The 12,205-nt window shown below is 42.6% G+C and overlaps 1 protein-coding gene across 2 annotated transcripts in view; it reads right to left on the minus strand.

Moving 5' to 3' along the window:
- The window catches only part of fer1l6 (fer-1 like family member 6), a 25,026-nt gene that overhangs the window by 12,409 nt on the left and 412 nt on the right, over positions 1-12,205 (minus strand). The window contains exons 2-26 of one of the 2 annotated variants that reach the window (XM_007569318.2): positions 12,027-12,129; positions 11,158-11,212; positions 10,911-11,042; positions 10,207-10,269; positions 10,004-10,082; positions 9,722-9,878; positions 9,414-9,600; positions 8,806-8,907; positions 8,611-8,701; positions 8,390-8,507; positions 8,059-8,290; positions 7,615-7,720; positions 7,197-7,419; positions 6,670-6,790; positions 5,662-5,762; positions 4,747-4,849; positions 3,742-3,861; positions 3,502-3,654; positions 3,213-3,384; positions 2,477-2,601; positions 2,159-2,293; positions 1,923-2,072; positions 748-855; positions 605-667; positions 343-441 (exon numbers count right to left, since the gene is read on the minus strand). In XM_007569318.2, the coding sequence (XP_007569380.1) occupies positions 343-441; positions 605-667; positions 748-855; positions 1,923-2,072; positions 2,159-2,293; positions 2,477-2,601; positions 3,213-3,384; positions 3,502-3,654; positions 3,742-3,861; positions 4,747-4,849; positions 5,662-5,762; positions 6,670-6,790; positions 7,197-7,419; positions 7,615-7,720; positions 8,059-8,290; positions 8,390-8,507; positions 8,611-8,701; positions 8,806-8,907; positions 9,414-9,600; positions 9,722-9,878; positions 10,004-10,067 (2,730 nt within the window). In that variant the 5' untranslated portion in view covers positions 10,068-10,082; positions 10,207-10,269; positions 10,911-11,042; positions 11,158-11,212; positions 12,027-12,129. Of the gene's footprint in view, positions 1-342; positions 442-604; positions 668-747; positions 856-1,922; positions 2,073-2,158; positions 2,294-2,476; positions 2,602-3,212; positions 3,385-3,501; positions 3,655-3,741; positions 3,862-4,746; positions 4,850-5,661; positions 5,763-6,669; positions 6,791-7,196; positions 7,420-7,614; positions 7,721-8,058; positions 8,291-8,389; positions 8,508-8,610; positions 8,702-8,805; positions 8,908-9,413; positions 9,601-9,721; positions 9,879-10,003; positions 10,083-10,206; positions 10,270-10,910; positions 11,043-11,157; positions 11,213-12,026; positions 12,130-12,205 lie in introns of those variants that run through there. The other variant, XM_016680321.1, reaches the window with a different exon arrangement.

Raw genomic sequence — 12,205 nt, forward strand, 5'->3', positions numbered from 1 at the left:
CTGCCACACAACAGAGTGGACAAAGAAATTTAAAGTGCTCAGTAAATGTGTCCTGTGGACAACTGTACTGTACAGACATCCTGACTGGAGGACCATATCTGCATTGCCGTGCACCAGATGGGAACACGGCCCATCTACAGGAGCCACAGTTCTGCTTGGGTTGTAATGGGTCAAATTCTTATTTCACTCAGTGACATTAACTTGCTAATTTATACTTGAAAGTGATTTTGTAATTGGAATGTTTTGACATATTGCCTAACATGATGTGTTCCTCCTCGACCAGCTGAAGCTCTCCTGCTGTGCTGACGTAGTTTATATGTGTTCCAGGTGTGTTGATCTTACCAGCTCTATGGCATCTAACAGTGTGGTGAAGTTTGGGTTGGATTTGTACTTCTGGATGACTGAGGAGCGCAGAGTTTTACCCGCACACTCTATGAACACCTGGAGAAGACGAACATCTTAAAGTCTTTTTTTTTTCTAAAAGCGTATTCGTTAGAAAAATTGTTGTTATACATTTAGGAAATACACCAAATGCAAAAATTATGACAGCAATGAAATATCTATGTAATTCTGATTCCCTTAAAAGTAAGAGAATTTCTCAGACCTGTGGCCGATCGACAGACAGGAGCTGAACCTTCTTTAGCTCCCTCAGCCCCCAGAACAAAACCTAATAGGAAACATCAACATCTGTTTTAAAAGGACATCCTGAAGATCCTCTCAACCCCCTTGTGATTAAAGCAGACAAACCTCCAGCCTGTAGGTGCTGAGAACTGGCCTGATGTTGGCAGGAACAGTATAAATGCCTCCTTCCTGTTCTTCTAACTCTGGCAGACTCATCTGGCCAGACTCTGAAATCTAGAAGATGGAAAAATTCATTCTGGATTAGCGTGATCACAATGGTGTGAGCCAGTTACCTCTGTTGAAGTTTTAAACAGCTAAAGAGGTGTTTTTTTTTGTTTGTTTGTTTTTTTTTTAAAAGTTCTGTCTACAGCTACATTTCCATTAACCTTAAAATTGTGCAAATTGAAATTACAAAAAAAAAAAAATTGCTTAAAGGAAACAACAATTTTAGAAAAAAATACATTTGTTGATCAAATGTAGCACTGGGATGAGGTGATTTTTTTTTTGGTTGCATTGAAATAGATGTGACACTACTCACATCTGATTGACTTATGTGATGTCATATCACATGTTACTACTGGTGAAAACGACAAAGAAGACCAGAAGTAGTAGCACGATGGTTTTTCTGACAACGTGCAGCTGGCTCCACCAGAGCTCTCACAGCATTGCACAGTTCATAAAAAATTGTGTGTCGTTCTCACGTGTTGAATCCATAACTCTGAAAAAATTACAGACTACAATTTCCCCAAAACATCGCATGTGTAGCTGCTCCCATGTATAAGGAGTTCGTCGCTGCAACACCTGAATAAGACGCCGGCGTCTCCTCAGATGGCTGACAGGAAGAGCGCTACAGCACCATGACTGAATTATGAACACATCCATCTTTGCCATGATGTTTAATGACTTATCACATGAACAAGCTTATTCACGTGTGATTTTAGTTTATTGCACTTGCAAATTAGTTGTGTTTTATCAGCATTAGCGGGAATACAGAAAAAAGTTTACGCACATTTGTAATGGAAGCCCAGCTTATGAGACGCCAGACAAAGTTCCAGAGTGGAATTTTGTCACCGTCTGGAGTCGCTGACCCTTATTGTATCCGCTTGGGACAACTACCAGTCTCTTCTAAACATTTCTCTTGATCACAAAAAAAGACAGTCAGATGTTTGGCTAATCATGGTGAGAAGACTAAAGGAGTGCCGCTCATTGCTGTTATCAAAGGTTCATGGAAATGAGACTCTGCATCACTATTATCACCGTTTCACACACCTTTGGCCATGAAAGTGACCCGAGAGGCTAACCTGCAGCAGTTCGAATGCAGCCAGCAGGTCTCCTCCTGACTGGCTGCCACAGTGAAGTGGGCTGTACTGCAGAAGAGGTGGGGTGTAGGGCTCAGAGGCCAAGCGCACCTCAGGGACTGCCACCGTGGCTCCCAGGTACTCTGCTTTTCCCTGCACAGAGCACAGAGCAGGAAGGGGTTCAGAGATGGCAGAAACTAAGAGACTCGTCTGAATCACGTGTCTTGCGGTGGGATTACCAGAGCGTCATCATCGTAGACCTCAACAACAACGTGAGGAGGCTCCTCCTGGATGTGCTGCAGGTCTCCACTTAACAGAACGGAGCTCATTGGCAAACAATGGTTCCATGTAGGACTGAGAGTCTGACTGATGATCTGACAACACACACAAAACAGGAAGACCGAGGTCAGACACAAAGACCAGAAATACCGCAACAGGTTTGTTTAGAACAAACTAAGCTCTTCAGTTTGGTTTGATTTTAAAGTGTTGTAAGTCAGGTTGCCATGAAAACCCCAGTCAGGTGAGCCGGGTCCAACAATACGTAAACACACACTTACATTGGTGGTTTGGCTGTGTGAGAGAAACGTGACCCGCGCAAATGGGTCGGACAGCCCCGTGTTGTCTGCGGCGATCAGACCTCGAGCCTGATACATGTGGCACCGCAGCTGGAACTTGTGCTGCTCTGCAGAAACAAACACAGCAGGTCCAACCACAAGCTCTGCCATGCGCCGACATTCACCTGACGAACGTGAATGTCGGCGATCACGGCGAGCCAAAGTCACCAAAAGAGCAATAGTCAAATGATGCAGAAATCAGTCGATGCTGACAGTGGTTTTAAGATAATAGACATTCATATCTTAGTTTTTCCTTGCTCGTCGGAGGTCACGCCGTGTGTAAGAGTTTATTCAGCACAAATTAAGGTTAAAATTAAAGTTTCAAACATGATGTGTGGAAGTGACATCCGTGGCGCACGGTGTGTACGAGTGGAGGATTGAAGTGAAGGTGTTGGAATGTGTGATTAAAAGACAGATATTTGTTGAGCAGAGAGGAGTTAGTTGGTAATCAGTGGTTTGAAAGCCTCACTAGGTCCTCAGTTTAAATTGCTAAAGGAAAGTGGAAACTCCAGCCTAAACCGAAGGTTCAGAGAAAGCCAGCGAGGTTTCTGGCATTCTCTGTGTTTTTCTCTAAGCTTCCTTAATGGGACCAAGAACTCTGACTTCTGTCTGTTACATTCAGCTAGAAGAAATTATGATCTACTATTAAACAATGGACATACTGGTGCTTCTTCCTCACCCATGCAAAGCAGGTAAGAAGGAGGGCTGTTGGTGTCAGCGCCCTCTGTGGCTCGACTGTATCCTGCAGGCAGGTCATCCAGCATATGGCTGGAGTCGGAGCAAGCTCCAAACCACAGGTACACGTCCAGCTTGGCTTGGACCGACAATGCTGCAGGTCGCTTCCCTGGAGGCTGCTCACACAAGCACACAGTCAGATACAGAACATTTGGAGGTTTTTTTTTTTTTTTTTTTTCCCCTACCAGTTGTGCAACATTTAAAGGAGCAGTGTGCACTATGCATGTTCTAACCTTCAGAAACAGTGTTACTATCTTCCCACAGAGAATTCCTCTGGCCTCCCGGTTGCTGGAGTAAAGCAGGTCTCTGGTTCGAAGTCTGGCGTATGCAACACGTTTGTTATTGCTTAGCAACCACACAAACATGTCTGGGACCGTGTGTTGGGGCTGCAATGTGAGGATGTGTATGTGATCAAGAAAAGTTAGGACACCATGGTAAACATATCAGTCAGACGCTGTTAAAACTTTTCTCACCTCCTCCACGAGGAAGCGTAGCTTTTGCGCTAGCTTAGTTGCTTCTTCTAGCATTTCTTTCACTCCTCTTGCTGCTGTTTTCCTCTCTCCCAGCATCTCGGCCTCTCCTACCATACTCTCCTGCAACACGCATGCATGTATGTGCTGTGCTCTGCTAATGCTTTGCCAAAACACTTTGCTGGAGAACACAGAGTAAGTCCATACTCACCTGTTGTCCAATAAAACATTTCTTTAGAGCCATTAAAGTCATACTTATTTAGTCTGACCGCAACAGAAGAACAAATTAATAGACCCTTTATTTTGCTCTGAACTCCTGTGCAGGTGCCAAAAGGCCCAGTGTAAATGGCCTTGGTAAACGTAAGGCATGGAGGATATCCTGAAAGATCTACAGAGAGCCAGCATAAAGTAACCTTTTTATTGATTATTGTAGCTGGAGACAGTGTTGAGCAGTTGGTCAAATAAATTGGCACTTCAGTTGATTTTCTGCAACACACGTTTTTGAAAACAATATTGGAAAATGGTTCGAAAATGACCAACTATTTGAACTCGAGCAGAGACATACCACATCAAATATTCATGTTACCGTACCGCGACTAACAGCTCTGGAAAAAATTTAAAAGGCCACTGCAGATTTCTTTCTGAAATCAGCACCTCTACATGCATAATAGTTTATTTATTGCCTCTACCAGGAGGGGGCACTCAACTGAGCCTGCTATCTGCACACTAGAGAAACTACTCTCTAACTGGGCTTCAAAAGTAATTAAGCAATCAATACTCTGAGTGTATTCTAAATGAAATATTTAACAGAAGAAAATAAAAACAAGACTTGAATAAATCTGTAAGAGGGGGAGTGACTGTTTTCCATGACCATATATGTGTTAAATCCTAATCATTGATCAGATATTAAATTAAAAAGGTATGATTCTGGCATCAGTTGATTAAAACTCAAAGATTTTCCATTGATATCTAGATGAACCTTCCCCCGACAGGCGCTGCCAGCCTCACCAGCTCTTGTTTGCACATGGTCAGACGTTTCTTGTCCAGGATTGTCAGGTAGCTGCTCTTCAGCTCTGCCTTCAGTTTGGCCTCCGCAGTGGCAATAAAATTCCTGTAAAACGCACAACGCATCTTAAAGAACAGAACAAAACTCCTCCTCCACGATGATACTAGAAACCAATGAAGAAAAAAACAAAAAACTTTTGGTTGTGACAGCTGTAGGTGGTTTGATTGTTGATTAACTGAATGAATGTTGCAAGAAAAGCGCCTGGTTGTCGTGTTTTAATTAGTGGTGGAGCAACAGCAGTAAGCAGTGAAGGAAAAAAAAAACAACAATGATGGTGAACAAAAATTTGGTTGAGCTTAGAGTTACATTAACCCAAATCATTGCCATACACTGGTAATGACTAGGGTTGAAAAATGCAGTATAGCATAAATGAATTGATGTCATTACAAAAGTCCTAAAGTGGGTAAAAATACAAACTTATCTGGTGATGCTTTGCCCAAGAGTAAATTGAAAGGCTGGAAGTGGATTTAATGTTATAATGTGGCAATAAAATGTGTATCAAACTTGTTCCTCTCCTCACGGTCATTTCCGTACTAAAGAAAGTCAGTATTTTCACACAGTGGTTCCATTATAATTTGAGGTGACGTCTTTGGACACGACTGTAAAAAAATATCACCAACATCTGATCATTTTTTTTTTCTTTGAATACCTGCCAGGTGTGGAAATTTGCAAGTTATAAACTGAAATCTCTGAGCATAATTTTAGAAACATTTAGATTTAGTAGAGATTATGCTGAACAATAAATGAATAGGCAAACTCTGTTATCCCAACATGGTGGATAAACATAATGAAATGATTCGTTGCTGCAAGCCTCAGATGCTCGGCTGCTGGAGCAGCGAGAGCTCTGCCGGATTTACCTGGCATCCAAACAAAAATCTCTGAGCGCGGCCCTTAACGCTGCCTCAGCCGCTGGGTCCAACTTCTTATGCAGGTCGGCAGCAACACACACACCCTCCTCCTGTGGGGCACAACGACAGAGAATAATCACAACAAGTAGACTGCTGAATTTAAAGCACTGCAGTTTCCAGAAATTGATCATCCTTCCAGAACAGTTGATGCACCTGCTTCTTTATTTTGGGTGTATTTATGAAGTTAAGATACGTGTGAAAACAAATAAATGTTTATTATTTGGGTTGGATTTTTGTTATTAAAACCTGCAGTCCCACAGATTGGTTTATCTTTGAGCCACTAAAGTCATGCATCTTCAGTATGACAAAAAATAATAATAAAGAAACTTAGAATTGGGCTCTGATAAACAACATGATACACATGAGAGGTTGTGTGTGTGTTTAAGCATTTCTCGTGTTGCAAGGAAAATTTTTCCAGCAGGTAATACATTAGCAGGAGCCACTGCTCCTTATTAGGCCTAAATCTTGGGTCCCATAAGGAGTAGTCATGTTTTTGGCTCAGCAGTTAGGTTTCCACATACAGGGAAGTTCAGTTTTCAGTTGGGGTGATCCCAACACAAGGAACATGATAGCAACGGCAGCAACTAAAGCTGAAAACTTTTCGACTTTCTTCTGTCGTGTCGCACGTCTACATGCATGAACTCAACGTTTTGTGTGTGAATTTTGCGGGTTGCTTGGCTGGAGAAAAGCAAACGATTGTTGTTGCATCGCCTCCCTTGTGTAAAGCATGGTTTGAGTTTAGGTCTGGTTTAGGTTTAGGGTTTACGGCTAGTAGTTAGGGTTAGAGTAAGGATCAGGGCTGGGCCGTGGAAATGAATGAAAAAAGAAGTCAAAGCAAAGTCCTTGTGAAGCTAGAAAAATGTCCTGTGTGTGTGTGTGTGTGTGTGTGTGTGTATGTGTGTGTGTGTGTGTGTGTGTGTGTGTGGAGGCGTGCGCGTGTGTATGTGTTCCACTTACAAACAGCACAGCGATATTTTCCAGCATGTTGGAGTTGTAGAGCCGGTAGGTTCTGTCCTCCCAGGAGCTCACAACACTAGCACAGGGCTTCTTCTTCTCCAGGGGCAAATACATGTAGTGCCTGAACAGAACCACACACAGGCATGAAGCAGAGCTGAGATGAACATCTGATTGATGTGCAGTCCACTGAATACATATTCCACAGTTTGTTTTGGTAACAATAACAAATGATGGTCAGCCATAAATCAACTTGAGGAGCTGGCAAAACTCGATTCTTATTTGTTCTCCTGATCAGTTTTTCACTGTGTCAAGGATGAAGGAAAATCTTGAGAAAAAGATTTTCTAATTCTTTAAGAGACCCGTGACCTGTGAAATTGTAGAAGAAGCGAATAAGTCTGTTCATAGGATTTAAGCAGGAACCCCAGTTGAAGCTCACTTAAGAAGCAGTCTGTTAAGTTTTCAAGCAGTGTGGATGAACTGCAGAGGACAATCTCAGCTGTTGAGCAGCATATTCAAATGAAACCCACCTGTTTCCCTCGACGATGAGTGGTTTCTCCGGAGGTGTAGCGGATTTCGAGGCTCCGCATGAATCAGAGGGATCTCTGGGGAGGAGGGGTGAGGACGGGACGGTGAGGGAGGAGCCAAAAATGTCACTGCTGTCCGGGAGGTCCAGCACCTTCCTCCTCCGAGTCACTGCAGGACTGGCAGCACTTGGTTGGACCGAAGACTCCAAGACATTGCCATGGTTACCTGAAACAAGATGCACAGTAAAGAAGGGACCTATTGCTGACCCATCATGTCAGTGCTCACCCCGACAGTGTTACAACTGAGAAATAATCAACTGAATACCAGGTTGTTTTGTTTTTGCCTCAACTATATATTACAATGGAGGAAAAAAAAAAAAGACTTTCATTTTGTTTTCTGAGAGGTTTTGTCGTGACTCACCGAGGGAGAACTCAAAGCTGATGGGTTTGTCTCCAATCTTACGGTCGATCATGGTGGCCTCAAACAAAGCACCAAAGAGCAGGAAGGTCTCATCATCTTCAGCTGGCTGGACATAGAACCAGAAGTACTTGCTCAGTTTAAGTAACAATATTTACACTGATGCATGATGAAGTAAATCTAAGCAAGACGAAAGATTATGCATGCCTAATTTCATTTTTTTTTTCTTTAATGAGGGTCAAAATGTGAGTTTTGACCCTCATTAACTGCCTTTTTACCTAAGAGGTCTTATAAAAGGTTTTTAAGCTATTGGACCTGGTCCACTCAATATGGAGCTTCATCAATTAACTGTCAGTAATTAATTGCAGTACTGCTTTAGTACAATTTCATTTTGCTGCTTTTAAATAAGTATATTTTTTGGAACAAGCTAAAGGTTTTTTTTCTCACCACCGGAGGAGGATCAACAGGCAGGACCTCGGCTGCTCCTGCTTTTCCTTTGTCGTCATCAGCTGCCCCTGCACCTCCTCCTGCTCCGCCTCCAGCAGAAGACTTAGCATCCTTCCCACCAGCTTTTCCTGCTTTTGCGTCTTTGACAGGTTTAATCATCCGACTGAGTTTGGAGTCTGAGCCTGTGCCCCCAGACAGGATCTCTACTGTCAGTTCTAAGTAGACCCTGCCCCTAAAATCACAAGCACACAGTCCAGGGCATATAAATCAGGTAAAAGACGGCACTTTCTTTTAGTTGCAATATGAAGCAGTATCATATCTTTCTATGAACCTGAAGGAGACTCCCTCGCCGATGCCCTCATTGAGTTCCCCTGTGTCATCGCCCAAAGAGAAGTTTCGAGCTGAGCCGTACAGATTAATCCAAGCAGGACCGAAAGTTGGTAAAAACCCTAAGAACATGAAATAAACAGGGGGAAAAAAACCTCATCATGATTAAACACTTACATTTCCTTTCAACCTTCAGACCTGATCTAGACCTTCATTTCTTCTCACCTTTGTCTCCATCTTGTTCATTGGAGATGCGCCTCAGGTCAAAGTAATGGGTTCCTATGGCAACATCATTCATGCTCCCCTCATCCCAGACCTTAAAGGAAAATTAATATAAGATTCTAGGAAATTTCTACCTGCATGCACTTAAATTCTTTTTTCCAGAACTGTAAATCAGTCAGCTGTATCCAGCTTTCAGACCTGGATCTTTAATCTCTGACACAGGGGAGGAAACATCTCAGTGAAGACAATCTGCTCGTTCCACACGGGGTCCGCCGAAGACTTCTGGGTGGATGTGCGACCCTGAGACAAACGCGACTATAGTTGATCACTGTTTTTCATTGAGACATGAGTACACCATGACTGCAACCGTCCTTCATCCTGAAGCCATGCTTTACAGATAATATTGTAAAACAAGAAGCTGCTACTTCCTGAACTCAACTGGTTCGATTTGGAGCACCTGCAACTATGAGCTGCGTGTAGATTAGTTATGGGATTAAATGTGGTGACAGGGTCAACTTGTGTTGACCCTGTTTTATTGAGTCAAAGCATCCATGCTGTGACGTTGACTGGGAACTGACTGTCTGCAGACAGAAACCTTTAAAACCTTTTCTTCCACTAATCTGAGGTCTGGTAGCCAAGGTAACGGCTGACCTCAGAAGCCAGAACCGTCTCTGCTGAGGCCTTTCAACAAAGAGAAGCAGTGGCTCTGAGCCCAACTCCCCCAATCGTGGATCTTAACTCACACTCACATCTCAATTCAAGATGGCTACAGCTGAACTTTTAAACGGAAGCGACATTCAGCTCACCACTTGTTTGAAGAAGCTGACGACAACATATGGATCAATGAGTGCTGTGTTGTCTCCTATAAAGGCCTTCGTGACGTTGGCCATGATGCTGGAGTTGTTCCGGGGCAGGCCTTCGGCTCGGTACACTTTCACACAGAAACGGGCCCAGGGCCGTTCAGAGGGAAGCCCCTCTGGGATCAGGAGGTTCCTGATGACGGACAACGTTATCCCAAACCAGTCAAACAACACAGTTAATCTGCAAAGGCAGCATCTAGCGTTCGGCCCGCAGTGTGTTTAACGCTGCACATTAATTCAGAGGTGCTTCATACTTTTCTATCTGTTCTTCAGCATCACTTGCTTTTTGTCCCGGCTGCACGGCGTCACCTTTAGCTGAGACGCTGATGTCACATTTAACGTATCCTTTTACACCAGTGCTAATGTCGCCAGGATTGGTCAACATTGCCCACTTATTGACAAACTGGTGACCTGGGAGAGCAAGGCATAAACACAATTATTCAGTTTATCTCTCTACTTTCCATCAGAAGGAACCAATGAGGAAGCGTTGTGACGCTCTGCTACGTACTTTCACTAAGTCATAAAACATGACTGACCTGGCTGTTTGTAGACTGTCCAAACGTCCAGTTTAAAGGACCCCACGCAGAACGTCTTCAGCATCTTTGAGTGAACGACCTGCAGAGGACCAAAAAAAAAAAAACACCACAAAATTAACCTATAAATGCAGCAATAAGAGCTGCACCCAAAATAAATCAGCATTAAAGTGGGAAGTTGCATGTACTCTCATGTTATTACCAACCGTCAGCTTGATGACTTTGTCTAAGAAGATCTCTTTATGGGCAAAGAAATCAAAGACGAAATACTGATGGAGAGAGGAGAAATGAGATGAAGCAAAAACAGTTTAAATTATAAAGTAAAACTGCTAATGACTTACTTAAAGCCCTTATGAAGTTTTTCTAGCAGCTTTTTAAAGCATCTCTTTCTTAACTTTAAAAAGAGAAAATGAACATGTCCACTCATGTACGTGCATAAATATACCAGCAGGGCCGTAAAAAAAAAAAAAAAAAAAGTTGACATACCAACAGACGAGACAAAATGACAAGAAAAAAAAAAGACAGAGTTCAGCTTTCAAAATGCAAACATTAAGTAGAGATCTTAAATTGTTAGAGATAACGAAGTCTTCAGGATAGATATTTAAGATGCACATTTTAGAATTGAATATAACCCCTTTACTAATCATCTGACCAATCAACATTCAGCATGCGAGGACACACAATGAAATAAAGACTCTTTCTGGTAGCTAAATGTATTTAATGTAAGTGTCAGGAATATTAGGATTGCAGTGATGTAATCTAACCAGTAACATAGTTGGCCAGCTGTGTTGCATTAATGTGTCGCTTGTGTTGGCAGATTATGAACCAACATGGACGCTCAATCTGACCGACTGCTCGCCCCACACAGTGTCTGGAAACTTGCTTTTCAGCTCTAGCTGTTTCATTTCACCTCATTGTAAAATGGAGCATTTGTTCCTTCCTTGACGGACGTCTGTTTCTTCTCGTCTCCAATCTCAATCACCACACTGGGGTCTATGTTTTCCCCCACAAGCTGTCTGGCTTCTGTGATATTAATGCCTATCTGCGAAACAGAACAAGAATAAGTCATTCGTCAGGGTCTAGGTAAGACGGAGTTGATCTGTTTTAATCGAACAGGTTTGCTTTTTCTGTTCTGTTTAGGCCGCTGTTGTTGTCACCTGGAAGCTCTCAGGTTTTCCTTCGCTGTCCTGAATGCGAGTTTGAAGTTTGGCTCTGTGGAAATCCACATGAATGTCAAATTCATTGCAAAACCTGTTTTGTCATCTTGCGGACAAACAGGGAAACAGACGGAACAGAAAACATTCATCCTATCTGAGTTCTCACAGTGAAGAAATAAACTAGGTAAATGGCTTCCGATTTACACGCCATCTTTCAAAACCCGTGAGTAATAATTAGAAAAATATATAATCACGCTTCTATGTTGTTAGTACTCTCCAAAGAGGTTCTTCCAATTTGCTCTCTCAGTCATCTTATAACGCTGGAATCGCTGGTATCACCTCTGCAGCAGGATGTGTCTTTTATCTTGTTACAATATATAACGTATATAAGTGAGGCATCACTGTCAATGATTTGATCAGCTTAGCTGCAACTTTTAAAAAAAATTAAGTTGAGGAGGGTTTTCTGTACAGTAACGTTCAACCTGGGGGCAATTTGGAGGTGTGTGTGCTTCTCCACTGGTATGCTCCAGCGGTGAACCTGCAGCATACCAACGTGGAAGGCACATGAATGTGAAGACTTTGTTGTCGTGTCAGTTTACAGATACAGACATAGTCCAAATGCAGCTTTTGACCAAAACAATATCTTTTTTTATAGCTTCTATGTGAATTATTTGAAACATTTCATTTCATTTTATTTCATTTCATGAACCTGACAATAACTTCCACTTTTGCTTTCTGTCTGCTAGTTGTAACAGGATGCATGATGCTTTGAAATCCTTTTTGACTCCACCATAACTGAACAGTATATTACATAATAGATACACTCAGATATTGTACTCATCAGTTCCACAGTTTGATAACAGTGGTACCTCTTTGTGTTTGGTTTTATTGCTCTTCGAATGAGAGGCTGGTCTTCTGGGGTTTCCCCTTCCTGTACGAGAGATGTTTCTGGGGAAGCCTCGACCTCACTGTCTGCACACACACACACACACACACACACACACACACACACACACACACACACACACACACACACACACACACACAC

Source organism: Poecilia formosa, unplaced genomic scaffold (assembly GCF_000485575.1).
Source record: "Poecilia formosa unplaced genomic scaffold, Poecilia_formosa-5.1.2 Scaffold239, whole genome shotgun sequence".
Classification (NCBI taxonomy): domain Eukaryota; kingdom Metazoa; phylum Chordata; class Actinopteri; order Cyprinodontiformes; family Poeciliidae; genus Poecilia; species Poecilia formosa.